Below are 27,201 nucleotides of genomic sequence, written 5' to 3'. Positions count from 1 at the left end.
TGGTAATTGCAAAAAAAAAAAAAAAAAAAAAAAAAAAACTTCAATTAGAACAGCAAAATTCAAGGAGAAAGCAAAATATGTTACCTGTTTATCATTGAAGGAGATGATGCTGAAATGGATAATTAATTGAATTGTGCAGGCAATGGCAACATCACTCATCACTCATGATTGATTGATTACCAAAGTCCAATAACCCGTACTGTGCTGTTTTAGAATCTTGTTTAAACTGCACCAAGTAATGAATTCTCCTCCCCCAACCAAAATTTATGCATACATACAGCCTAAGTTTCAAAGCAGAAGAATGGTCTAATAATAGATCTATCAGATGCAAGAAAATATAATGAAAAAGGCCAAGCAAATAAAGAGCTGTTTAAACCATCAGCAGGTCTCGAGGGTCAGAATCAAAATGTGGGAAAATGAAACTCATAATTGAACAACTATATTCAGACTGAGATGATTTCTAGATCATAAAGAAATTATTTTAGAAAATACTCGAGGATGTGAGGTGAGAAAAGGGTTATATGATATCATGTACAATATGTAAAGAAAGTATTGTGTTACATAGGATCTGAAAATTCTTTTTTGAGTATCTGGGGACTACCTTTACATCCGGAGTCTGCATAACAAGGAAGGATCAGCCACGGTCTTGGCACAAAAATCCATGTTAAATTATAGTCTATCTCAACTATGCAGCTGCGAGCAACCTCCTCCTTGGATATAATAATCCGACTCGATCTTTTCTTTACTCGGCTAAGTAAACAAAGAATCCCAAAAGTTGCTCGTCTCTCTCTCTCTCTCTATCATAAAAATCTATCAAAACCTGTCATATTATACGGCCAGGATATGATATCATTAGCGAATATATAATATCATCTAAAGCATGCCAAACCATCATATGCATAGAAGCAATTTTATTTCTTGGCAGGTCTTGGGTAGCATGCCATCCAAATGACTAATTGTACATAAAAATTCCATATGAACATAAGCGAACATGCTCTTATTCATAGCCTAAAACTTATTTAATAGGAGAAACACAACGATCTCTGATAAGATTGAAGCAAGAGAGACAAAATAGTAATGGTTTTAGAAATTGTCAACACATGAGTACTAGAGGCGGAGAGAGAATTAGGTCAGAGAGGAAGATGGTTACTACGGTTTGGTCATTTGTTTGAACATTTCTACCATGTAGCACTGAATATAGCCTTTGGCAAAAAGCATTCATGTAAGAGTAAAAAAGCAGAGGAATAAAAGGGCCCCAAGCCTTAATCCTTTATATCTCAACGATCCAGTACTTCATTGAGTGTTTCCAGCACACAGATGAAACGGGACCAACTTCCAGTGATATTTATTAACATCTAACGAATTTCCGCACAAGCACATCCTGTAAACAAATGATCTAGTCAACATCTCACTCTATTAGGAATCTAGGATTTTGGGAATCCATCCCAACTTAAAACCTCCAAAGCCACTAGTCAATGTTGACAACAAGGCTAGATTCTTTGGGCGCAAACATGAAAACCAACTTGTCCCATCTAAGAGGATTTTTCCCTTCAAAAATACTAATTGCAGGAAACAAAAGGATGATCTCTCAAGTACTTGCAGGTTATAATAAAATCTTTCCCCAACTTAGCTTCCACAGCTCTAGTCAAGATGAAGCTGCTACCTTTTGGCTTATTCAAGCAATTTCATGTGTGCCGATCTATCTGTAAGCTTACCAAGAAAGCTGTCAGCATATTGTAGAAATCCTTCAAGTTGGATAAAAATCTCCAAGGCAGAAGATTGTGGAGGTTTTTATTTGCTAATTGGCTTTAGAGATTCCCTCTTCTAAGAGGTAACAAGGAACATAGATATATTGCAAGACGTGTTATTGTGGAGTCTCTCAAAAGTGGTTTTTTCGTGATAAAGCTAACTGGTACAGCCCCAGAAGCAATTATTTCAGAACTTTAAAAATCTGAACTCTCAATGAACATTAATGTACAACCAACTTAGTTTAGGACTTCGTTTATAAAACAATTAGAAGTGAGTTTATTAACATTTATTTCAAAATTTTAAGCCAAATATTGAAGGCCCCATCACAAACAAATAAATTTTGGTGATGAATTAAGGGACACATACTAGTTACCCCCCGATCTTCCCTTGCCCTTACTTTCCCTTCGATTAAAACTTTAACCACCCATAAAAGATTCAGGAGTTGAAGAGTACGTGAATTATTCATTCTGATCTAGCTACATGAAATGCTATGAGAAGCTTCTTAATCATAGAATAAAAATGTAATTTCAAACTAGTTAAGCAAAATTAATAACAAGAATAAGGACTAGATGTCACTAACCTGGTCAGAAACATGGGCCTACACTTGGGAGCAAATGTTCCTGGATCAAGTTTGTCAGGATAACTACTATGTACAGAGTTCAACCAAGAGCCTCCAAAAGTCTTGATAGCGCCTTGCAGTGGTACAAAATTTATGCACAAAGCTGATCTTTCTGTACAGTACAGTAACCAATTTGTATTCCAATCCCACATCAGCACTGGAAGAACATGATGGAAGTATCCAACAAATGAAGCAAGAAAGTTTTCAGCACGGATTCAGAGTGGCCATTACAATGATTCAAGAAAAAACTTACATCGGAAAGAAATAACAACTCTTATGCAGGCCGCCAACAATTAAGAGTTGAAAGGTCTTGTCTAGAAGGCAACATTTGAGGAACGCTATGACCTGGAAAAAATGTGATAGAAGAGTTCTCTCTATAAAAATTTGGAACAATTGCTCATAAATTTACAGAAATTCTTCATAAAACTAAATTACAACAAAAACATATAGAGCACAATTAAAAAATCACCAGAAATTGGAGCTCCAGATGGAAGACTATTGGAGGCAGGACGCTGAAAACCAATATTACTTGGTGGTCGTTCATAAGGTTGTTGAAAATAGCCTACAAAGATAAATTATTTAGGATCTGGATAGTGGACACTGATGGGTAAAGAAAAAGGAATATCAAAGATAATCCTCCACTTGGTCTATACTAAGATGCTCAAAATCAAAGAACGACTCCATTTCAGTAAGGGATAAATTAAAGCATACTTACGTTCTGAGACCAAAATAAGAAAGTGAATTAGCATGTCTTAAATCAAACAAACAAGCACTAGAAACCAAAGAAACCAATTGGAATTTGAGGGTCTCCACCTAACTCCCAGACAAAGCTTAAAAGAAAGACTGCAAGGTGAGATTAACAAAGAAGGTGACATTCCCAGAGCAAACGTAAAGAATAATCTACAAAGAGGAAAAGCAAAAAGTGAAGCCTCTCCCTTTTACAAGAAGGCCCTTAATACAAGTCTTATCCACACTGGTACAGATCAACCTACTCTGAACATCGACAAGAGAAAAGAAGAGAGAAGGTAACCCTGCCTAAGATCCTAGAAGCAAAAATCTTCCCTCCCAGCCAGTCATTTATTCAAAAAAGTTGACAATCCTCACTCATTCATAGTAAATTCCATTGGGTCATGATTCCAATGTGCTTACAGTAACTCTTTGGTCAATGAATAGTGGTTGGAGTTCTTGGGTATTTGTTTTCTTCTGCAGTACACATTAACTTTAGGTTGTGAAGTAGTAAAAAGAACAGTTGTCAATAGCCAGCCAAACATACTCTTTTTCCTAACCTTTCCCCATCATCAATGCATGTCCAAACAAGATATAAAGCCACAAGATCATGATACCAAAATATACAATGAAATATTTACATTTTAATACCTTCCTGGCTGAATGGTGGTCCTGGATGTGATGGATTTCTCCCCCCGTTCATCCATACACCTTGACGATTTTCAGTTTTGAATTCATTTGAAGGCCTTCTCCATTGTTCATCACCCAAGAAAGGCCTCCGGCTATCCATAACGGATGGCGAAGAATATGAATGATGGTATGGATGAGGAGGATGCTGCTGAACCGGAGGCTTAGCATAAGAGAAATGACTGGGTGGGTTTTGAGGTGGGCCAGAATGCATCTGCCTTTGAATAAAGTTGGGGTTCCCTTGCTGATATTGCTGGTTTGGTTGAGAAACTTGCGTATTCAGATATATATCGTTATGTCCATACTCTGATTGCCTCGAAGAATTAAATCCAGAAGGTGGCTGCTGGCCATACGTTTCACCTTTAGCAGAAGCATCCACGTGACTCCCATGAGAAGCATTTCCAGCCATTTGCACATGCTGATTTCCCTGTAGAAGGGGCACACAAACTAAGTACAACTATACCCATAAAATACCTTTTCAAACTAAATATTGCATCCTTACACTAGCTATGCTGCAGTATTCATGGGGAATAGGAGCTTGATACGGAAGCTGTGCTGAAGGCTGCTGGGAAGATTGAAGCGGTAATATCTGCTGGTTCAACAATGGAGGCTGACTGGGTACTGGTGGTTGGGAAATTAATGGTGGTGGTGGTGGCGGAGGGCATGCAGATGGTAGAGGAGGAGGTGGTGGTAATGACGGAAGTGGCGGTGGTGGTAGTGGTGGTGGGGATGGAGAGGATGGAGGTGGAGGTGGGGGTGGTGAAGAAGGTAAGGGTGGAGGTGGAGGAGGAGAATCAAGAGGCAAAGGAGGAGAACCTTCTGGCAGAGGGGGAAACTCTGTAGGAGTATTTGAAGCAAGTTCTGTTGCCCTATCTGAAGACCGATGTTGAGCATCTATTACAAAAGAACTGTCTCCAATCAATGACTTCTCATCCTTTGGATGCCCAGAAACATCTTCCATCTCAAGTTCCCCGTCCACGTCCTCTAAGATGCAATGTCGCCTGTCAATTGGGGTAACCGCACACGCTTCTGCATCTCCAACACCATTTGTTGCTTCCATCAATGGTACATCATTGGATTCTTTACATGGGGTGGTAGGAAGGTCATCCTCATCTTCGTCCTCAAATACATGTGAAGATAAAAACCCAGGCAGTTGAAATGTTGCATTGCTGATACAATTACAGAAAGAGAATCACAAAACGATTGATAAAAAGAGAAAAACATGGAATGGCACAGGAACATATTTTCATTCAATTTTATTTTTGCTTTTACAAGAAACAAATATCAACAAACAAAGCTTGTAAATAAGGAAGTCAAGATTTATTTCCACCCTGCACCAAAGGGCCAAGGAAGATTACCAAAAGACTTTCCAGAAGAAATTCATCTGATTCCCAAAATTCAACAAAATCCACTCAAGATAGAAATGGTACCATCGAAACTCAATCCCATTGAAAATATAGCATAAACTTAAGAAAGTAGAATTACGTGAAAGAAATCAGAGAAACTCTCCAGTCATATGAACCAACATAAGTAGGAACATATGCATACAGGCCCAGTCTGTCCAAACAATTACAGAAAACATCTAAATACACAAGTAGCAATGACACGATAATGTTGCCAAAAGAGTCGCTTTTACATCCTATCAAGAAACTTTTTTTTTTATCACTGAAACCTTAAGGTTTCTTAAGAAGAGGAAACAGCGAGATGTCGATCAAATATATACCTGGCTGTCCAATCATTCAATCTCTATGTATGTGTTTTATCACTTCGTTAAAGCTGTTCTTTGAATTTTTATGCCGGAGAACAACATCAAAGTTTTTGGGGAGAATAGAGATGCTTCCAGTCCAATGGGAGCAATTAGTTCTCTTATGAAATTACACAAGAGAGAGCCCAAATCTAATCTCTCAATTGGATATGAAAGTAGTAAAGCTATATTGAGTTCATTGATTTATGATGGGGCAAATTACCCAAATTTTTGTGCAACTTGGTTCATGTTCTCTTTGTGCTAATGGAAGGTATCTTTTTAACTTCCTCAGCTTGGGTGGAGTCTTTCCTCCCTCTTCTTTTGCATATTTTAAATGCTCAATGAAATAGTTTATTATTCTAATAAAAACAACAATAAGGTAACAAAAACCGTACTGAGCAAACATTCATTGAAGACAAAATGCTCCTCAACGTGCTGCATAATTATTCAAGAGGTACAAGCTAAGAAACCACTCAGAGTTCATACTATTAGCTTTTGTATAGGTTAACTAATACCAAATTTCACACCCAATACAACATAAAAATTTGATGTTCAGGAACATAGTTCTAGGTAAGAATGAAAATAAGCATGAAAATATCGTATAACATACAAAAAAAAAAAAAATATAAGGTGGAAAGCTGAGAGTGAAGTGAAATACAAACCTTCCATACTCATCAACAAGCATGCCTTCCATTTCTCTGATTGGATCATCTATGGCTCGCTCAGCACGGGATGGACGTCTGAGTGTGAAACCAATAGATGAATCATCATTTGACACTCCTATTTCATCCATGTAACGTCGAAGAATAGATTCGGGTAAAATTTTCCTCTCAAGCCAGAGACGCAGAACCTGGAGACAGTTCCTCAGGAAATATATTCAAAACTTTTTCAGCATAACCATAAGCCTCTAAAGATCAAAAGTAAAATACCTTGTGACACTGACGACGATTTTCACGAGCTCCAGAACCTGGTGGTGCTGCAGCCCCAAGAAGACGTGGCAATGCTGCTTGAACAATAGGAATGTAGGAAGCTCCAGCAATACCTAATATCAACATAAGAAGAAAGAATTTCTCGGTAATTCAGTGGATGCTGCTTTTGAATACTCCATTCATCAATAAAATTTACTTTTATAAAGATTTAAAACAGAGAGGTGATATGTTTAGAATAGCCAATAAATTTAATCCTAATAGACCTATCTTAAGTGCATCTACCTCTCTGAGTATGTGAGCATTGTGTTATAGAGTCCACAAGAAAGAAGAGATCCACTTTGCGATGAAAACTAGGTTCAGTCTCCAACTTCCGGATTAGAAGTTCCACAACCTGCAGATAGAACAGCAGTTAAACACTAAAAACTCAGCCAGAGATTGTTGCAATAGGCATTTATTTGCAAATAATATCCTATATAGACAAAGTCATTTCAAAATCCAAATCCAACGCAACAACCAGATTTCATTTTCAGTTCACAGAACAGTCATTCTGATAGATGCTATGTAATAGAGGTTTAAGCACAGATACTGGATCAAATGATATACCCATGACTATCACAGAAAATGTATATACATATATATAAATTTTGATCATCCATAGGACCAGAACCACCAGATTAATACATGGTAGATGCAGATATAACGTTTTGCATCATCCAACAGACTCAAAAAGAAGGGGGGAAAAAACTGGAAACAGAATCACACACCAGATTTCAGCCATTCATGGGACCACTACAAATCTAGAGTGCTTACCTCATTCCTCTTTCCAGGACCAGGGTGGGTGGAAGCAAGCAAGTTTGATTAATATATACCACCAGTATTTTTTAGATCGACAACATAGGATATATATCGACAAAAGAGGAAAAGGAGATTTCACATTGTATATTTTTATACAAAAAAATCAAAGGCAAATGTAACGACACAAGAAATGATTAAAAGTCATTTTAAAAAAAACATTTTTCTTCTACATATGGACACATCAATAACTTTTCTTTAAAGAATAAAAATAATGAAAAAAAATTGAAATATTAACAGCATCCTAACGACAGCATTTTTAATCCAGGATAGTCAAACCAGGCTAGCAAGGATCAGAATCAGAACCTACCTCATTTGCAATGCCATATCTGGCACAATCAATAGCCAACCGAGTTGCACGTCCTATACTTTCTTTAGTTCTAGATAAAGTCTCTATCATTCCTTCAAAAGCATCTCGTGCAACAGCCGCTTCAGTGCCACCACTCAATGAATCTCCAACGGACCTGTGTACTGAGCTGACTCTTTTCTCCTCTAATTCTTCAACATCAGTGTGATTTTGCGATGCCAATTGATGCCCTTGAGTTGATGGAGAAGCCACGTCCTTCGGGTGAAAAGGTCCCTTCAAGTCTGCCAGCATCAAATGGGTGGTACTAGATAAATGCAGCTGGGCTGGAGAAGGACTAGGACTGCCACGGACATCAGAGGATAAAATACCAGAATTAAAAAACCCAAGGACATTATGAGAATGAGCTTCCCTCCTTTTAGCTTGAGCAGCTGCAATTAGATGTTTCATGGACATGGCAGACTCGGTGACCTTGAATTCGTTTACTAAGCTTCTATTTTTTTGAAAAAAAAAAAACAAATTAAGAAAATAATTAGTTAATTTAAACACCACTTAGAAGTTGAAACTTCGACTCTATTTAAACAAAAAAAAGAAAGAAGATAATCTAACAACAAAAATAAATCACAAATATTGATACCTTTCACCATGAAGATCATCATGATCCATTGAACTTCCCACCATGATTGAAGAGTCATTGGCTCGTGATTTTGGAATTGTTTTAGGCTTCTCTCCAGAGGAATGTGACCTACTTTTTTGGAGGATAGATGGCTTCTGAGAAGAGCTGGAATTTGTGTTTGAAGTCAAAACCACGGACTTTGCAGAACCCCCCTGTGATTGTTTCTGGACACCGGTATTGAAGGATTTGATTGGGGGTTTCACAGTCTTAGTTTGTTCCAAAGCTGCAGTGCTATTAACTAACGCAGGAGATTTTCTTGGAGAAATCAAACTTGGTTTTGCCATCTTAGGTGACAGCTGCTCAGATCCTGATTCTGAAGGACTTTCAGAGGCATTAACAGGCACTGGTTTTTCTTGCTGTAATTCATCAGTTTGGGGTTTTTTAGGTGACAAGGACAAGCTCTGCAACTGGTTACTTGATTCCTTAAAATGGCCATGATCTGATCCACTAGTTCCAATAACAGGCATGGGAGAAGTAATAGGACTTTGATTACGCACATCATCGTTATTCTTACTAGCATCTGGACGATTTGAAGTTGCATCAATATTCCGTGAAGATCCATGAACAGGAGTTTTAGGATTCTCATCATCATCGTCAAAAATGCGAACTGCTCTTCTTTTTTTATGTGAATGGTTTGCCAGCAGTTTATCACTACTAGAACATGAAGCATCATACCTTTGTGAAAAGGGACTCTTTTCATTTTTAAAATCATGAATTGCAGGTGAAGAATCAGACATAGCTTCAAGAGCTCGTCGATGTCGCTTTGTCAGAGGTAACACAGCTTCATCACCAGCTGCAGAATTAACAGAATCTGAATGGTGACTAGATTTTATATGGTTTTCTGATTTCGGCGTGGGCATAGACTTTTTCAACTCATACTTTTTAACCACTTTTTCATCAGCCACAAAAGGTTTTGGAGAAGAGGCAACCTTTAGGCTGTTGCTTGGTAGTGATCCCTTACCCTCCCCTATGTCTCCTCGCTTCAACTTTTTAGCAGGACGCAAATTTTCACTTGATCCTAATTCAGATTTTACTTTTCCAATCTGTGGCATCTTCCCAGCACTAGCTTTGCCTTTGCCCTGTCCCTGTTCCTTAGAACTACAGTTGGTGTCCACCACATGATCTTTATCCTTAAAATGTTTTTTATCCTTTGGCAGGTCTTTAGTCTTTTTACCATGACTAGACTCAGAATTCGGTTTAAGGGCCCTAGAGCCATGTTCCCTCATTCCTCCACTAAAAGTGGATTTTCCTTTCCTTCCACCCTTTGAGTCCACAACAGACTCTGGAAGATTAAAACAATTATCAGGTCTTCCGTTCTTAGATGCTGTAACAGTAGAGACTTTGCTTTTGTGGTGTTTAGCAGCAGCCTCTTGTTTCTTCTTTGAACTAGCACCTTCCTTTTTTACATTTTGACCGTTGGTTGTAGATGTCTTCTTGGGCTTGGAAAGCTTTTCTGCTTGAGTAATATCTTTATCTTGTTCAGATGTTGCAGCTTCATTCTTTGGTGAAACGTCTGATATACTATCTTTCTGCTCAGAAGAAAGTTCTGAAGATGAATCATCAGGCTGCCGGCATTCAACAGAAGGCTTACTGTCTTGAACATTGGTTTCACCTTGCTTTTGTGAACAACGCTCAAATCTAGAGCTATAGTCACCTATGCCTTCATTTACAGCTTCATCATTTGATTCTGCAGTCCCCACTTCATCCTTCAAGTCAACATCTAACTCATTATCCACAACCCCATCAGTGCAGGGAGCACCACCTTCAGTTTCCAAACTATCCATATCAACTCTCATACCACTAGAAGTCTCATTATGTTTGTCATCAAAAGCTGCACATATTTCCCTCACAGCTTGAGAAAACTGAGTTGTTTTACCTTGGCAACGTGCTGATAGTTTATTCTTTTCCATGATGGTGAAGGCCTGAATATCAGCAGGGGCTACAAAAGCTCTGTGAATTTCAATGCATGAATAAAGATATTAAAAAGCGTAAAAGGTACATGAGTGTTCATAACATATGAATACAGGAGAGGATAAAATGACTGGCTGCAATGGATGAAGAAAAGATATTAAAAGCAAGAACAACAGGTATATGACAACAACGGATGCAATGGAGAGTATTTTAAACCTTTGTACGGTTAGAAAAGAGTGTATGACAACAAACTCAATACAAATTATGCACGCACAAAAAGGTAGTGTCAGTAACCAGTAGTTAAAACTTATTGGTTCGAGTGCAGCAATTAAATTCCTGAAAAATTTTACAGAGTTGCAACTTTTGCAATGAAGAACACATAGAAGAGAATGAACAAATACATGCAACCCTATGCCAAATAATGCATGCATGAAGTCATTATCTATGATAATTACAATGAGCATTATATATCCATTCTCAAACACCTTTCCAGGCTCATGATCTCATTTATGCATTTTATTCTTGCAATCAAAGGCCATATGCATAAGATGGGAAGAAGCACATACATATGCAAACTCAAATTCAAACAATAACCTAAGACAAGGATACTTACATTTCTAGTGTTCCAAAGAAATGGACAAAACATTTCTTCGGGTCAGGAGATCTCTCCCAATCTTCCGGCCTGCTAATCTGTAAACATAACACCATCATATCTTATAACTCCAAATGGCTAAGTAGATCCTGGATCAAATGAATTGATACTCCAAACCCTAGCCACACAGTTAGCTTCTCTTTTTATAAAAATGGGTAACATTTAGCTCACTATCTCAAAAACGCTCTTTGATCTTTCAATAAAATAATGACAACATAGGATATTACCGCTTTTCATTAGGCCTAAGTGAATAAACCTTCTAGTAATCTTCCACTTTTTATCGTAAGCAACTAGAGCCCTTTATTGTAATTTACTTTTTGGTGGTTCCTTCGCTTGGTTATGGTTCGTATTTTTCTTCTCCCTCTATTTTACTTTCTTTCCTCCTGATGAAAGCAGATTTATTAGCCCCAGAGAGAGAACGCATGATTATGCTCTGATCCTAGTTCGTGCAATATATATTTTCACATGAGATTTAACACGAAAAATACAATCTTGAGGAATAGATCATGGATGTAAGTCGAAGAATTAGAGAAAATAACACAAGAACATCAAGCTCGTAAAGTTCTTACGAATCAAAACACTGCATAAGCAAATACAAAAACACAAAACAGTACACCATTGAAAAAAAAAATCCCAATACGCTGAAAGATGAAGAGAAGTAAGATGAAACAAACGGGAACTAGAAACAATTTTCATCACAGTAACACCTCACACTCATTAAATTATTACTTCCGGCGAAACACATTGGCCAAATTGCAATACAGCACATAAACAAAATCGCAACAACATATTAAAACAAGAAAAGAAAAAAGGGCAAAGATTGTACCTTGGCTGGCCATGGAGGAAAACCCTTGACCTTAGCGAGAACAAGATCTCCCAAACTGAGCTCTCTATTGGCCTTGGCTTTACTTGCTCCGCGTCTCCGACCCGGAGCCATGGTCGTATGAATGACCAACAACGAACAAAAAGGAAAGAACTAAAACCAAAAAATCAAAAAACGCCGACCTCGGGGCAAAAACCCAAACCCAAACCCAAACACGAAACTTAAAAATCGACACAGGCCAATAAGTATTCCCCTGGAAGAAAACGCGGAGACGATAGAACCCTCGCCGGCGGTGGATGGCCCCGGCGGTGGTGGGACTAAAGCATCAAGGGAGAGAGGGGGTTTTAGCGGCGGAAATTGGGGAGTGTGGCGGGAAATGGGGGATGATGTATTGGAAGGCGGTGGAGTGGAGATGATTGGGAGGAAGTTTGGTTGAAGGATTTAGGGATGGGAATTTGTGATTGGTGGTCGGAGAGGTGAAGCCGGTGCCGGAAATGGAGATGATTTCAGAAGAAGAAGTGCAGTAGAGAGAGAGAGAGAGAGAGAGAGAGAGAGAGAGAGAGTATTTGTCTTTGGGAGTTTGGGAGAGATTTAGGAGAGACGGAGAGGGAAAGCGAGAGACAAGAAGAGAGCCAGAAAAAATCAATGTAGCTCATAGGGTTGCTCTCTCATGGCTCCGCCCGTATTCCACTATACGGTGCATTGACCCGACCCGCTTTTTAATACTTTAAAAAATAACAATTATTATACTCGTCTCAAGTCAATTCAATAATGATTCTAATTTCTTTTTTCTTTTTTAGATTTAACTATCAATATTAATTCAAATATATTTAAACTAATATATATATATTTTTTTTTTCCCAATATTTTTTTTTATTTACTAAAATAAATGGATTAAAATATGTATTCTCCTTAAAAAAAAAAAATTAAAAGTTTAAATTTCCGTCATTTCATACAGTAATAATAAATTTTAAAATTTATCGAAAGTAAAATTTTAAATATGCCAAATATATGCTAATTTATCAAAAAAAAATACATTAATGTTTAACAATTAAAATAAATAATTACTAGAATGAATATCTAAAAATTATGTTTTTTAACTAAAAATAATAATTTTCTTTATTTAAATTAGACTAAAATTGATAGTTTCATTAGAAAACTACAAAACCAATTATTTTAAAAATGAAATAATTATTAAATAGCTTTAAAAATAAATTAGAAAAAAAATAAAAAAATTCATCTTTTGTTAGAATCAAATATTAAAAAAATAATAAAATTGCAATTAATCCGCAATTTTTATTTTCATAAACCCTATTAAAATGATTTAAACCCCAAAATTAAATTTTTGTTTATGGAATAGTCAAAGCCCAAAAAGAAACTAAAAAGCCCAATGGGCTCATTAGGCAATATCCGGCCCACAAATTCAGAGAGAACTAAGGAACCAAATTTCACCGAGGGAGCGAGAGGGGAAGAGAAGGGAGACGAAGCTCTCAAATCTGGAGGCTGAAGTTTGAAGCTGATAAACCCTCGATTACGATCTCAACGATCGAGTCAATTGGCCATGATTTGGAGGAGATTAGCTTCGACTTCCTCCATGCTGCTAGCTAAATCCACGGCGTTGGCGAACGGAAGAACGGCGGCGAGGGATTTTCGTCGCGGTTACAGCTTGATTCCGATGGTGATAGAACACACATCGAGGGGAGAAAGGGCATACGATATCTTCTCTCGTCTTCTTAAGGAGCGTATAATTTGCATCAATGGCCCTATTTCAGATGATACTGCTCATGTCGTCGTTGCTCAACTCCTTTTTCTCGAGTCGGAGAACCCCTCGAAGCCCATCAACATGTACCTCAACTCCCCCGGCGGCGCCGTCACTGCCGGTATAATAGAAAGCTACACTTACTAATTCAGGATTTTCATTGTTTTGTGCATTATCATGACTTAATACCAGTTTTTTAACTCCTCGTTTCTGACTTTGAGAATCTCGTTTAGAGTATGAACAAATAATTAAATTGGGTAAATGGGTGATTTAACATAATATAAAGTGGGAGATTATCATTAAATATACGGTATTCTATAGGTTTAATCTTTTGAGTTTTGGATTTTTGGTCTTGTTCTAGTTACACATGCACATATAGTACTTTTAATTCGTATTATTTTCTCCCAATTTGAGGTTTGTTGACAAGAAAACGAAAGGATTTCAAACTATTTCAGTTCACTGATTATGAAACTTGGCTAATCTCACATTGGAAGTCTACTTCCCTTCCCCTCATAATGTTAATTTTCACTGTCTGTTACCTCAGTAGACTTCAATTGTCATTTGTGTTCAAAGATTATAATCATGAACTTCGTTCCAAGGGCCAACCTTTCCTGCTTGGAAGATTCGAGGTTGCTGAATTTGATAGAATATTTGTGATGTATTTACAGGGCTAGCTATATATGATACTATGCAGTATATAAGGTCGCCCATCAATACCATCTGTTTGGGTCAGGCTGCTTCAATGGCTTCTCTTCTTCTAGCTGCTGGTGCCAAGGGTGAGAGACGATCGCTTCCTAATGCAACTATCATGATTCACCAGCCTTCTGGTGGATACAGTGGGCAAGCAAAGGACATAACGATTCACACGAAACAGATCGTTCGGGTTTGGGATGCACTTAACGAGCTGTACTCCAAGCATACGTCACAACCAATAGATACTATCAAAGAGTATATGGATAGGGATTATTTCATGACCCCAGAAGAGGCCAAAGAGTTTGGCATTATCGACGAGGTAATGGATCAAAGGCCAATAGCTCTGGTGACTGATGCAGTTGGTTCTCAAGGCAAGGATAAAGGTTCAAATTAAGAATGCGAGGTAGGATTATGACGCAAAAGCGTGGCATTTCAAAGTTCCATACTGACTTTTGTTAGAATTCTCTAAAAGCTGATCATATCTACCTAGATGTGATGGAATTGATTGTTTTTTTCTTAGCTAAATGTTGATTTAGCTGTTTGGATCAGTATTGTTATTAGCATTTCAAAGAGAAAAGCTTGAAATTTAATAGAATTTCAAATTTTGCTCGTATGACAACAAATGTCTATACTTTATCCATATTATGTTTGCTTCTTCTAGTTCAATTCTACACAATATCATGCTTCAGGTGTATCACAGTTCAACTTTTCGTAGTTACATGAATAGCATACATTATATGATACGGGAAATTGGAACTCCATTAACTTTGTTCATTGTGTCATGTGCTGCATAGTTTAGGGGAAACTGGAGGGCTTTGATAAGATTCTTACACCATTGTGGCACAATTTTGTATAGTAGACTCATCCCTTTGGTATCGATATGGTCGTTTATGTGTATATTGCAAATACTACTGAGAAAAGACAGTTATAGTGCAAAACATGGATATTTTGGATTTTGAACTGGATTGTTCTGTTCTTCCTTTCAAATGTAACATGATTTTTTGACAATCGGAGTTAATTTTGTGTGTTCTTCAGCAGTGTTAATCATTTGCAGCGGGTTTCATTCTTTAATGCTGTTGCCCAATGGTTTAGCGTTATTGTGGTAATTGGCTTTTGCTTCATATATACATGATTTGGATATCAGTGGACCCAAATATGTTATAGATACAGGGTGGCTTTTCTTTTCTTCAAGTTTTTCGTTGTGTTTGTTGTCCAAAGAGATTGGTAGAGCCTTTTAGGATAGGTGTTAAGATGTGAGTTCAAAATTACAATTGGCTACATTGGCTCTTATGTGGGATTCAAGCACTGTCAAGTCAATGGATGAATATCATTGCCTGAACTAAATGTAAGCTAACAATAATTATTCTCAAAAATCAAATGGTTAAGCTATGAAAGCACTTCAAACACAAGTTTCTTTGAGAAACAACTAAACGAAAAGCAAAAAAAATTTGGAAATTTGATAATTGAGATAAGATGGCTTAAGCTAAATAGTATTGTTACGACATTTAGAACTAATTGGAGAACCAAACAGAGTAATGCTGTAACATCTCCGATAACAATTGATTTTGTCAAAAAGAAATCACAAAAGCTAAGAGCAGACAACGGATCTAGAAAAGAGATGTTCCCTTCCCCTTCTTGTCTCCACCGATTTCGAAGTGCTTGCATCTCTGCATTTGCCAATTAAGTTATTTAGTTAGAAATGAAATAAGGAGACGACAAAGTACTCAGCTAACTGATGAAAGTTTCTTTTCCACATTTGGACCTTTCTAAAACAGCTAACAATCCATCGCGATAAGTGCTTAGAAAAAAATTTTGCAATTGAAATCAGAGTCCCAACCAAATATTTCACCCCAAATGCGAATGTTGTGTTCCAGGGGCATTCACAGGTATAGCAGTCAAGTGGCATTTATTTTAAGGGGGTAAAATGAATGTAGCTCTATGGGACCCCAGAGACAACTACCTTAAGTATGCAGTTTGAAAACCACTATATGCTTGAAAGATTGTTCGAACAAGTGCACTAAATTAACAAGATACTGAATAGTGAAAGCCCGTGAACAGAAAATGATGAAATACTTGGCATTCTAACCTTGATAGCGTGCTGGGATACGTGTTTGCAACCCTGACATTGCAGCCTCAATACAATCTTCTTGGTAGTTTTAGCCTGTGAGATTCACATGTTTCACTTCAATTTTGATTTCCTTGCCTCGTGGAAAAGAAAGAAAGTAAGAATTGACTGGATGAGAGAAAAACTAACTAACCTTCTTGTGAAACACGGGCTTGGTCTGACCTCCATATCCTGATTGCTTGCGATCGTACCGACGCTTTCCCTGTGCAGCAAGACTATCCTTTCCCTTCTTATATTGTGTAACCTTGTGCAAGGTGTGCTTCTTGCACTCCTTGCTTTTGCAATAAGTTTTCTTTGTCTTGGGAACGTTCACCTGTTTCCCAATACAGTATCCATATTCAAATTATAAACTATGACACTACTAGCTAAAAACATCAATAAGACAACAAATATTACGAACCAATATGATCCTCCACTACCACGTTTGCACTCACTGATCTAATATCCGTTTTCTATGGAATATTCCATAAAACTCATAATCAAGTATCCAGAATCATTAATACATTCCATGTGCAATGTTTAACTCGAGGAAAATCCTTCTTAAAAAAAGTGCATGATGAAACAACCCAATCTCAGTCAATTCTCGCACCTTCAGAAGCTCAGTAACACGTAACATAATTTGTTAACACTATCACTCGACTACAAAAGATGAACCAGTCGCCTTTTAAGCACAAATTCAGATCGACAGTACGAACAATTTAAAAAAAAATGCACGCAAAAGAAAACGAAGACCATAACAATTCATCATCTGTGCCCGCCACTAAAACTCCACAGAACACTGAACTTCCAAGACGATACCAATCGCTTCAGCAGTTTACTTTTTCCATCACATAAATCTTCAGCATCATGCACAACAAGGTCAAACAAGAGAACAAACAGATAGAGCAGCTAAAAACACAGAGGGAATCAAGAGTGGAAGTAAATGCACATCAAAATCTCGGAGAAGAAACAACCAACGAGAGAGATTCAACAAAATAAATGAGTAGCTAACAAAATCGGATTGAGAGACAAAGGGTAAGAGAAGTGTACCATGGCTGCTGAACGTCGACGAGACCTGCCCGAAAAAAACCCTAACAGATGGGAGAGTAGGAAATGGAGGCGAAACGAGACTTATATATCTGTTGAATTGGAGAAGAGAGCGGATGGGTCAACGTTTGAGTTTGTGGATTTGGGCCCAAGTAGATTCATTCACGGCCCAACAATAAATTTATAAAAAAAACGAAAATTAAAAAAAAAAATCAAAAAGTTATAAAACTAAGGTAATAAATTTTTATTGGTTTTATTTTTAATTCAAATGTGATTCTATTGTTACAAAAATAAAATAAAATAAATATCGTTAAAACATACGTGGAAAAATTATCCATTTTAAAGTATTTTTGTACTTTTTTAATAATAATTTATGTCTTATCTATTAAGTTATGTTCAAATTGACTTAAAAGCATCCTTAAAAATAATATCTACCAATTAAATTTTAAAATTTTTAAAAAATATTAATGGTAACACTATTATTTAAATATATGATTTAGCTCAATAAAATTACAAATTTGAAGTTAAAATTAACTTCTGAATTATTATTATTAACCTAAGTACAACAAAAATATATATATATATATATAGTCATGCAGAATAATGATAAAGCCGGCAGAAATAGAAGGATGGATCTATACGCTAATTATTGCATTTTTTAGTATGAAAAAAATAAATAAATATAGTAATATCTAGTCAAATATGCAATTAAAAATAGTTGACAACGACACATAAATAAAAATAAATTTATAATAAGCTATATATATATATATATATATATATATAATTTATGCTATGATTATTCTATTTTTAGTTTTCTATTTTTAAAATTGGTTTATTTTTGCACCATTTTTTACCATGATTTTCATATTTTTATAGAAAATAAATTGAATTTTTAATTCCATTTGTTATTTTTAAAAACTAAAATAAGCTATAATTATTGTTATTGTTTTATCACATATTATTTACTCTTTTAATGTAAATTACCGCAAGGAACAAAAAAATAATAATTAAAAAAAAATCCAACAAATATATACCATCTATGCTCAACGTGAGTTAAAATAACAAAAAAATGTATGAAAAAAGAATCGAAGTTCAATAACAGGTTTAACTCACAACAGGTAGAAATGAGGGTTTAAATAAGTTGACGGTATAATGTCTTAACTATACCTTACGACTAACAAGTTATATAGCGCCTAACTTTAGCATATTGTTTACTTCGTTGCACAGAAAAATCCTAAGTTTTATGAACCGTTCCTCGCAAAGCATGCACTAGCAACCGTGTGCTTGTTGCTAATTGCTTTTACTTCAACTTGCAAACTTAAATGAGCTACCCGTTTGACTGACATCCATTTCTAACCCATGACATTCCAAACACAAACGTCACATCTAGATTTTATGGGTTTTAAGGTCGTTGAAAATTATAATTAAATGATATATATAAATATATACATAAATCACGAAAATAGCTGATTGGTTTATTTTATTTTTCGATATTATTTATATTTCTATATATTAGTCGAATTATTAGTTTTACAGTGTTCGAACTCGTACCCTCGCCAATAATTTACAAAAATTAGCGTAACAACCTGTCACATCTCCGCCATTAAAATATTCTTCGAGCTCCCTCACATGGCGGTTCCCCGTAACCTTGCACAAACCTCTCCAGAAACCTTCCTGAAACCACTTCCTTTTCGATTCAAGACTCGCATCTCGCCGCCGCCCTCTAATTCGGTTTCTGATCTCAATCGGCGGCAGAAATAGAACAGTGCCGTCGTGCAGAGTATGGCGCAGAGTTGTCCCCACAGTACCACAATCGCCACTGCAACAATCACAATAATCAGATCGAGTATCTTCGCCGGGGAATTCATCGGAGGCTTATCCGCTGGTTTCCTCCGCTCGGATGACGTCGGCGTGGGGGTTTTGACGGCGGAGAGATGAGATACTGTTTTTTTGAAATCTTTTTGGCGGTTTAGTCTCCGGGAGGGAAGAGAGATAGAATGCAATAACGCGGCGGTTCTTTTCGCCGGCGTAAGGAAATCAGACCGGGTTGACTCTGTTTTCTTCCAAGGTTGACTCGGCTTTATCAACTCGACGATCTTGGTTCGGACCGTCGGAGCTCTGGATTTAATCAGCGGCGAGGGAGGCGGTTTCTTAAACTCCGGCGAAAAAGAGGCTTTATCGTCACATGGCACGGTGATCTCCGGCACGGCAACGTCGATTGGCACAGTTGCAGAGGACTTCTTAAATCGGAACCGAGGCGACGGAATCCGGCTGTCCCGTCGGCCGGTCGTAGGATTCTTCTTGGTTTGAACTTTGGGGGAAGATCCGAAGCAGCGGAGGAGAAAATGGAGTGGGCGTTTGGACGGAGACATTTTTTCAGAAGCTTCCGCCATGGGAGAGCAAAAATAAAGCAGAGGAAACGGAGATCGGCATTTAGAAGAACGGGGTTTTGAACTCAGATCTTCTTCTAAAGGAAGAGGTTAGTATGGTAATTTGAATAAAATATAAAATAAATTCAATTTTTTTTTTATATTTTCATAAATAATTGGTATTAGTAATTTTTTAGGTAAATTGTAGGTTTTATTTCCAAATTTTAAGATAAATTATATTAAAAAAAATCATCTTTGTTATCTGACTAATATTTTAACTATAAAAATTTCGAGGTATTAATTTATTTATTTTATTAAACCATAAGTCCCGTCATTAAATATTGAATTATAGTTCGTTATATTATAACATTGTATTTAATAAATAAAATAAAATTAAAAAATTAATTTTTGTTCTAACTTCTAGTAATTATCTTTTAAATGAAAAGCTGTGGGAATGGTTTTAATTTGTTGACTTTGAAAAAACGAAGATTGGTTATGAGAAATGACTTGAAAATTTACGACGGGAAGACTCCAATAATGATTTAATAATACAAAAGTTATCGATCACTCATCGAATTTGAGTACCTCTACAAGATAGACCTCAACAGAAAACGACAGCAAGTGATTGAGTCCAGTGGTTCCTCATATAAAATTATTGACTCTAGAGATATAGTAATATGGAGAAGACTAAATTGTTTCAAGCACCGACAGAACGAGAAGCGTCTCTTGTTTCAAAGAGAGGAGGACGGGTTATTCACATTTAATTTGATGGGCAGAGGCCGAAAGCTAAGCAATGGTAATTCTAAGGATTCTCGAGGGAAAAAATAGAGATGTCTTACGTTTATAAACTTCAAATTATTCGATAGTTTTCGAAATTTTCAATTTTATATTTAACCCATCATTATATATTCTAAAAAAATTAATTTAATTAAAAAAAAAAAAGTATAAAACATAAAATTAAATTTTATGTCAAATAAAATACTAAATTTTTAATTTTATGTTTAGAATTTTGTTTGGTACAAACTAAAAAAAATGGTAATTTGAAGAAATGGCAACAACTAAAATATAAGAATTTTTCTTTAATAAGCTAAAATCTAAGGCTTATCCACTCTAATGTCACATTTATTTGGTACCACCTAACCCCTATGGCCTAAGTTTTCATTAAAAAAACATTGGAAGATTGACATCTCACACAAATGACACAATTCCAAGCTCATTGGAGTAGTTAACCCCTTTGATTTTGTGTCGTATATCCTCTTTTTCACAACTTTTATCGTATTTTTTTATTCTCTTTTCTTTTGCTACAAGTAATCTATCTCAGTTCATCCCGTGCAATCATATTAATCCTGATGTATTAAACTTTGTAGCTAAACGTATTTAGACGAGAGCAAAATTGAGTGAATGATCTCTCGAAAAGTCCTCGTGTTGTATAAGTTCTCGAGCTAACTCGAACATAGGGTTAAAACAAATATTTTTGAATTATAAACCGAAATTTAATTCAAGAGACAGGGTTTTTGACCTAACTGGACAGTCTATTTAATGATAATCTATTTTGTGGATCCAAATCTTTGTCCGAATAATATGATAATTAACATGTTTTTAAGGTAACCAACAACTTTTTAATTAACATTTATTAGCGACATACCAACTTGATAGGTTAAAAATATAAAAATAAAATCAAAAGTATTATAAATACAAAAAATAATAATAATAATTTAATTATGTAAAATAAAATGACATGAGCTCAATAAAGTTTTCTTGGTACATAGTTTGATTAACTAACTACTACATTGGTTAGATTTGATTAAATGTATACACTCAATATATTTTATTTCTTATTACTATATGATTGTGTGCTGTCCACACGGTATTTATTATTTATTATTTTATAATATAATAATTATTCTACACTCTTACTGTGACGCATCATGTTTCCTCTTAATCATTTGTAACAATTTAAGTCTATTTCTAGCAAACATTGTTTATATTGGTCAGTTACGTATAATTGTCAATCTCACGATCTTTAAAATACGTTTACTAGAGAGATGTTTCTACACCCTTATAAAGAATATTTAGTTTCTTTCTACAACCGATGTGGGATCTCACAATCCATCTATTAGGGTCCAATGTCCTCGTTGGCACGCCATCTGATGTTTGACTCTGATACCATTTGCAACCGTCTAAATCCACCCGTTATCGTTAGTTTTGGATCGTTAGAGGTTTCTACATTTTTATAATAAATGTCTTGTGGGCGAAAAATAAAATTAAAAAAGAAAAAAAATTAAGTTTTTATTGAAATTGATGACACATAGTCGTGTTCGGGTGACAATTCAAATATCATGTTGGGGGTATATTTAAATATTAATTTTACATAATAATATAATTAATTAATAGCAAATCTGTGTTATGTATTCTTAAAATAAAATAAAGGATGAAAAAAATATACCATATGGAAATATTCTAGAAATAATTTGTGGCACTGGATTTATCGAATAGAAAATTTATATTATTTTAAACAATAAAGTATACTGATTTTTTTTTTTTAAATAAATAAGAAAACAACATCTTATTTAATAATTATTTTTTCAGTACTTTTATTTAATAATTAAAAAAAGAAAAAATGACGGGTATTACTTTGGTCGATTTTTTTTAAAGATTCGATCCCGTTCGAATTGGGTACAGGTTAAATGTCCAAATGACCGAATCAACCCAACCTATCGAGATTGAGACCAGGCCCAAGTCCAACTCGAACCCGATTTCTCCTCCTCATCGGACTAGCCTTGCATCACTTCACAAAACAGTACACTACCACATGTCATCAGTATTACATAGTTTTTTCATCTTATTCTTCATTCGTCACGTCTTCGTCCGTAGTCATTTTTTTATTATTAGTTCATATTTTGACCGTCCATGTCCAATAGCTTCTTGTACAACACATTAGAGTCACGACTTTTGATCATCCAACAACTTCTTTCGCTCAAATTCTTCTTTCATTTTTTGCTACTCACTTCACGGTGCACCTCGCCGAAAGTGACGTGAAGAAACTCAGTTCAGCAGCTCAACTTTCGTTCTTCTTCACCTCACGAACGTTCTTCCTCCTCTATTTGCTAGTAAATTTATGTAATATTTTTTTGTTTTTATTTTACATTATCCATGTAATTGATTCACGACAACTCAACCCTAAAATAGAAGGGTTTTTTTTGTTTTTGTATTTTATAAAATCAATGATTTAATTGCAATGGTGGATTAAATTCAAGAGCCGCCGGAACCGGTGGGTCCTACTCTACTTGCTGTGCCATCTTCAGCTGGCGGCTGCGGAGCGAAGAAACGGAGAAGAGAAAATGGCGAGAAGAGAAACGGTGAAGAAGGCGGAGGAGCTGGTGGAGATGGCGATGGGTGGTAACGACGCGTCGCACGATCCTTCTCACGTCTGGAGAGTTCGAGACCTTGCTCTCTCACTAGCCCAAGAAGAAGGCCTCTCTTCCAAGACTGACTCCATGGAAATCGTATGCTTGTTCCTTGAAAACTCCTGCTCCGATTTCCATTTTCTGCCATTTTCGCAACAATCATGTCGATTTTGTTTCGTATTGGTTTTCGATCTTAGATGTTAATCGCTCTAGTCTGTGTATTTTCACGTTTGGCGCTAGACTTTCTAGGAGAACTAACATTTTGGTGATTGAGGACGTTCGATTGGTTATTAATCTCTATGATTCGTGGAATCTTTCTGATATTCAGTTGGTGATTTTGGCAGGTTGAACTTGCTGCGCTCCTCCACGATATAGGTATGATTTTGTTATCCATATCTACATTGTGAGTAGAACATGATAGAACAAGGTCGATGCCAGCTTGCTTCATCCTGAGCCTAATTCTAAGAATCCCGACCTGAAAAAAAAAAAAGCATGCTAACTCTTGAATTCCTAGAGTTCATCTTATCTAGATTCATTCCTTTGCATTTCGGCATCTATTTTAGATCTTGGCTCTACATCAGGTCTTTGAATTAGTAAGAATCTGAAAAAGACAAAAAGAAAGAAGGAAAGTAAAAGTGTTCGATCAATTGTAAGCTCCAATAAGAAATCAAGCAGAAATGAACTATTTGAATCTGTTTGGTATTTGCATTTCTAATCCATTTCTCTTGCTGGAGACTCATTTTAAAGAGTTTATGCTTTTCCTCTGATACTGTCATCTCTTGTTCGTTACGGGTTAGTGAGTACCTGTTCGTTTACCACCTTGCAGGTGATTACAAGTACTTGAGGTTTGTTTGTTTCTCTTTCTTTGTTTAAATCATCATAGTTATAGCTCTTTTATTACTTCGTTTTTCTTTTGATCTTACTTGTTAGTAACTATTATTCTGTGCAGAGACCCAAGTGAGGAAAAAGTTGTGGAGAATTTTCTTGAGGAAGAGGGAATTGAGGAAAACAAGAAACAAAAGATATTAGCGATCATAAAGGGCATGGGTTGGTATCTGTTATACTTCAATTTATAAGAACTTTTTGATTTTACATGTAATTTTAATACTTCTGCATTTAAAGCTACAACCACTTAAGCTACTACATTTAGTTACCAAGGAAATTCGTATGATATTAAATCCTAGATGGGTAGTTACCATCGCTTGAATCCATTTCCTCTAAGCCCTTAGTTATTTGCATGACGCTTATTGGCAATTAGGCCAACTTATGATAGTTCTTATAGGATGTTAATGTATTGGGTATTTGAATTTTGAACGTTATTACAATAGGTGTTTGAAGGGCTTTGTGTGTATGTGCGTGCATAGTGGTTATTTTCATAGCCTTTACATTGTTACAGCCCAAGTCCACTGTTAATAGATATTGTCTTTTTTGGACTTTCCCTTTCGAGCTTCCCCCTCAAAATTTTTAAAAATGCGTCTGCTAGAGAGAGGTTTCCACACCCTTATAAGAATGCTTCACTATCCTCCCCAACTGAGTTGAGATTCACATACACAGTTTGAAAATTAGGCATCTTGTGTTAGTGCTCACTTGCTAGACTGAATTTATTTCGTTATCCAAATGTTCTTCATAAAAGACTAATTTTCCACCTCATGTATGTTATGGCATCCAGGCTTCAAGGAAGAGATTGCTGGCCTTTCAAAAGTTGACTATTCTCCAGAGTTTGGGGTGGTTCAAGATGCTGATCGTTTAGATGCAATTGGTGCTATTGGTAGTTTGCTGTCATATTACATCAATTATAGTTGTTGAGAATTGTTGGGATGTTGGGAGGGAGTCCCACATCGACTAATTAAGGGGTTGATCATGGGTTTATAAGTAAGGAATAGATCTTCACTGATATGAGGCCTTTTGGGGAAACCAAAAGGAAAGCCACGAAAGAGTTGAGAGCTCAAAGTGGACAATATCATACCACTGTGGAGAGTCGTGATTCCTAGCAATAGTCTCATCCATCCTTGAAACAACTACACCCTCTTTAATTTTCTTTTCCTTTCAGGGATTGCTCGATGCTTCACTTTTGGTGGAAGCAAGAAGAGAGCGCTTCACGATCCTGCAATTCGTCCTCGAACAAGTTTATCCAAAGAAGCATACATGAACAAAGAAGAGCAGACTACTGTGAATCACTTCCACGAGAAGCTACTGAAAATAAAGGATATGATGAAAACAAAGGTAATTCATCCATCTTTCTTCCTCTTGTGAAGATTGCTTATAAATCACAAAGATTTCAAGTCTCAGTTATGTTTAGAGATCGTTTGGGCATGAATTTTAGGCTGGACAGAGGAGGGCAGAGAAAAGGCACAAGTTCATGGAGGAATTCCTGAAGGAGTTTTATGATGAATGGGACCAAAAGGCTTAATTCTTTATTGAAGATATCATCCATTCTTCTCTGAATCTCAAGCTGGAAATGCAGAGAAAGATTACTTGTAAGAAAACTACCAACCTTGCCCTATTTCTAAAAATGCAGTGTATTATTTAAGCAACTCAATTCCACTATATATGTTGTGATACAATAGGAAGAATCGAACTTTTGTTCCAACATGGAGTTTTCCCTTTTGGTTAGATCCTGCATAAATAGTATCAATTTCACTTCTTAAGCAACTTTTTTCCTCATCGTACATTTTGCTTTCAAGTTCATATGGTTTGAAGTTAGATTTCTTATGAGTCAAGTTCGTATTGTTTGAAGTTAGGGATTCAAGTCTTTCTTTTACCTGGTGTTTTCCTTTTGGTAGATCCCATAGTATCAATTTCACTTGTTGAGCAACTTTTTTTCTCATATATGTTCGTTCATCGTACATTTTGCTTATGGTTCAAGTTCGTATTGTTTGAAGTTAGATTTTTTATGGGTTAAAGTTCGTATGGTTTGAAGGTAGATTGCTTATGGGTCAAGTTCGTATTGTTTGAAGTTAGGGATTCAAGTCTTTCTTTTACCAGGAGTTTTCCTTTTGGTTAGATCCCATAGTATCATTTTCACTTGTTGAGCAACTTTTTTCCTCGTATATGTTCGTTCATTGTACATTTTGCTTATGGGTTAAGTTTGTATGGTTTGAAGTTAGTTATTCAAATCTCTTCTCTTACTGGTTCAACTAAAAAAAGTTATGATTTATTAGTACAACAAATAAGTAGATTTAAATTTCGGACCTCTTCGATAGAGGTTGATTGTAATTGCTAGTGAACTATGATTTTTTTGCTGGCTTGAAACTCAAATTTATTAAGATAGTAAATAGTAATTTTTAAAAAAATATAAAAACCCTAAAATGATGGGAAAGAGACTGAAATGACTAGAATGTCCTTGCGTTAAAAGGTTGCTGAGAAGCCGTGCGCACGAGGGTACTGCAGGGCCGAAGTACAGGTCTGTCAACTAACGGACCTCGTAAAAGGATGGCCCCTGATCATACAAAAATCAAACTTTATAGATAGAAGAGCCGTTAACTAACGATCCCCTCTAAATTCAAAATTTCCATTTCTGTCCCCGGGCCCATCTTCCTTTATTATTTTCTATTTTTTACTTTCATTTTTCATTTAAAAAAAGAGAGAAGAAAAAGTTCCTTTTTTCTTCTCTGTCGTTATTCTTTTTTGTCTACCCTTTTATTATTACTTATTTTACTTTTAAAAAATTTATTTTATTTTCTGAAAAAGTAATTTTATATGACACTTCAAATGAAAGATTTGGAAGGATTATTTGGTCGTCGGGTGAAGATTGATTTAATTGAAAATCGTAAAAATTAAATTTGATTTTGTTCTGTTTAAATTTTTAGCACTTTACTTTTAGTTCCACTCGAAAGATTCCGTACTGGTAGGAATATTTTATTTACTATAATGATTGGATCTTAATTATATTATATTCTTCGTACTTCACATCCTTTTTGATACTACCCATGTTTCTAGTTTTTTTTTTTTTATAAAGAAATATATGATTTAGTTTCTACATTAATTTTTTCAATGAATTTCGTATTTTCTGAACAAAATATTTGAATTTGAAATTAAATTTTTGAACACATATCCAATATTTAATTTTTAGTTAGTATTTTTCTTAATAAAATTAAACTAAGATCCAACATATAGGGGTGGGTAGAAGAGGAGTGGAGGGCATGGT

The 27,201-nt window shown here is 35.8% G+C and overlaps 5 protein-coding genes across 12 annotated transcripts; 2 read left to right on the top strand and 3 right to left on the bottom strand.

The window, feature by feature from the left end:
- Positions 1-341: 341 nt before the first annotated feature.
- On the bottom strand, positions 342-12,301 carry LOC111452353 (ENHANCER OF AG-4 protein 2-like). 7 transcript variants are annotated; one of them, XM_023093021.1, is made up of 14 exons: positions 11,676-12,301; positions 10,811-10,887; positions 8,248-10,236; positions 7,982-8,103; positions 7,617-7,894; positions 6,737-6,845; positions 6,455-6,567; positions 6,188-6,375; positions 4,284-4,950; positions 3,746-4,208; positions 2,838-2,930; positions 2,622-2,713; positions 2,330-2,525; positions 342-820 (listed from the first exon to the last, which is right to left on the bottom strand). In XM_023093021.1, exons 1-12 carry the CDS (start codon positions 11,784-11,786, stop codon positions 2,643-2,645), a joined length of 4,281 nt encoding a protein of 1,426 aa, XP_022948789.1. In that variant the 5' UTR covers positions 11,787-12,301; the 3' UTR covers positions 342-820; positions 2,330-2,525; positions 2,622-2,642. The 7 variants fall into 7 exon arrangements, with proteins under 7 accessions (XP_022948789.1, XP_022948792.1, XP_022948787.1 ...); XM_023093024.1 differs by adding an exon at positions 11,077-11,232 and having other exon boundaries at positions 7,617-8,103; positions 8,248-10,208; positions 11,676-11,803; XM_023093019.1 differs by having other exon boundaries at positions 7,617-8,103.
- LOC111452357 (ATP-dependent Clp protease proteolytic subunit 2, mitochondrial-like) lies at positions 4,865-14,784 on the top strand. The gene is made up of 3 exons (XM_023093028.1): positions 4,865-4,875; positions 13,137-13,552; positions 14,100-14,784. Exons 2-3 carry the CDS (start codon positions 13,234-13,236, stop codon positions 14,516-14,518), a joined length of 738 nt encoding a protein of 245 aa, XP_022948796.1. The 5' UTR covers positions 4,865-4,875; positions 13,137-13,233; the 3' UTR covers positions 14,519-14,784.
- A 773-nt stretch (positions 14,785-15,557) lies between these two features.
- Positions 15,558-17,391, bottom strand: LOC111452358 (60S ribosomal protein L44). The gene is made up of 4 exons (XM_023093029.1): positions 17,279-17,391; positions 16,383-16,562; positions 16,211-16,285; positions 15,558-15,791 (listed from the first exon to the last, which is right to left on the bottom strand). The coding sequence occupies exons 1-4, from the start codon at positions 17,279-17,281 to the stop codon at positions 15,732-15,734; spliced, it is 318 nt and encodes a 105-aa protein (XP_022948797.1). The 5' UTR covers positions 17,282-17,391; the 3' UTR covers positions 15,558-15,731.
- Positions 17,392-18,800: 1,409 nt separating this feature from the next.
- Positions 18,801-19,702, bottom strand: LOC111452650. Its single transcript, XM_023093469.1, has one exon. The coding sequence runs from the start codon at positions 19,669-19,671 to the stop codon at positions 18,904-18,906; it is 768 nt and encodes a 255-aa protein (XP_022949237.1). The 5' UTR covers positions 19,672-19,702; the 3' UTR covers positions 18,801-18,903.
- Positions 19,703-22,897: 3,195 nt separating this feature from the next.
- LOC111452893 (uncharacterized protein YpgQ) lies at positions 22,898-25,709 on the top strand. Of its 2 annotated transcripts, none has more exons than XR_002712178.1 (7): positions 22,898-23,153; positions 23,399-23,429; positions 23,881-23,899; positions 24,004-24,101; positions 24,724-24,852; positions 25,046-25,277; positions 25,378-25,709. XR_002712178.1 is itself a non-coding variant. In XM_023093814.1 (7 exons), the coding sequence occupies exons 1-7, from the start codon at positions 22,989-22,991 to the stop codon at positions 25,462-25,464; spliced, it is 672 nt and encodes a 223-aa protein (XP_022949582.1). In that variant the 5' UTR covers positions 22,904-22,988; the 3' UTR covers positions 25,465-25,709. The 2 variants fall into 2 exon arrangements, 1 of the variants encoding a protein (XP_022949582.1); XM_023093814.1 differs by having other exon boundaries at positions 22,904-23,153; positions 24,724-24,822; positions 25,105-25,277.
- The last annotated feature ends 1,492 nt before the right edge of the window (positions 25,710-27,201 follow it).

Source organism: Cucurbita moschata, unplaced genomic scaffold (genome assembly GCF_002738365.1).
Source record: "Cucurbita moschata cultivar Rifu unplaced genomic scaffold, Cmos_1.0 Cmo_Scf00014, whole genome shotgun sequence".
In the NCBI taxonomy this organism is placed as follows: domain Eukaryota; kingdom Viridiplantae; phylum Streptophyta; class Magnoliopsida; order Cucurbitales; family Cucurbitaceae; genus Cucurbita; species Cucurbita moschata.
This window is presented reverse-complemented; position numbering and strand designations above follow the sequence as displayed.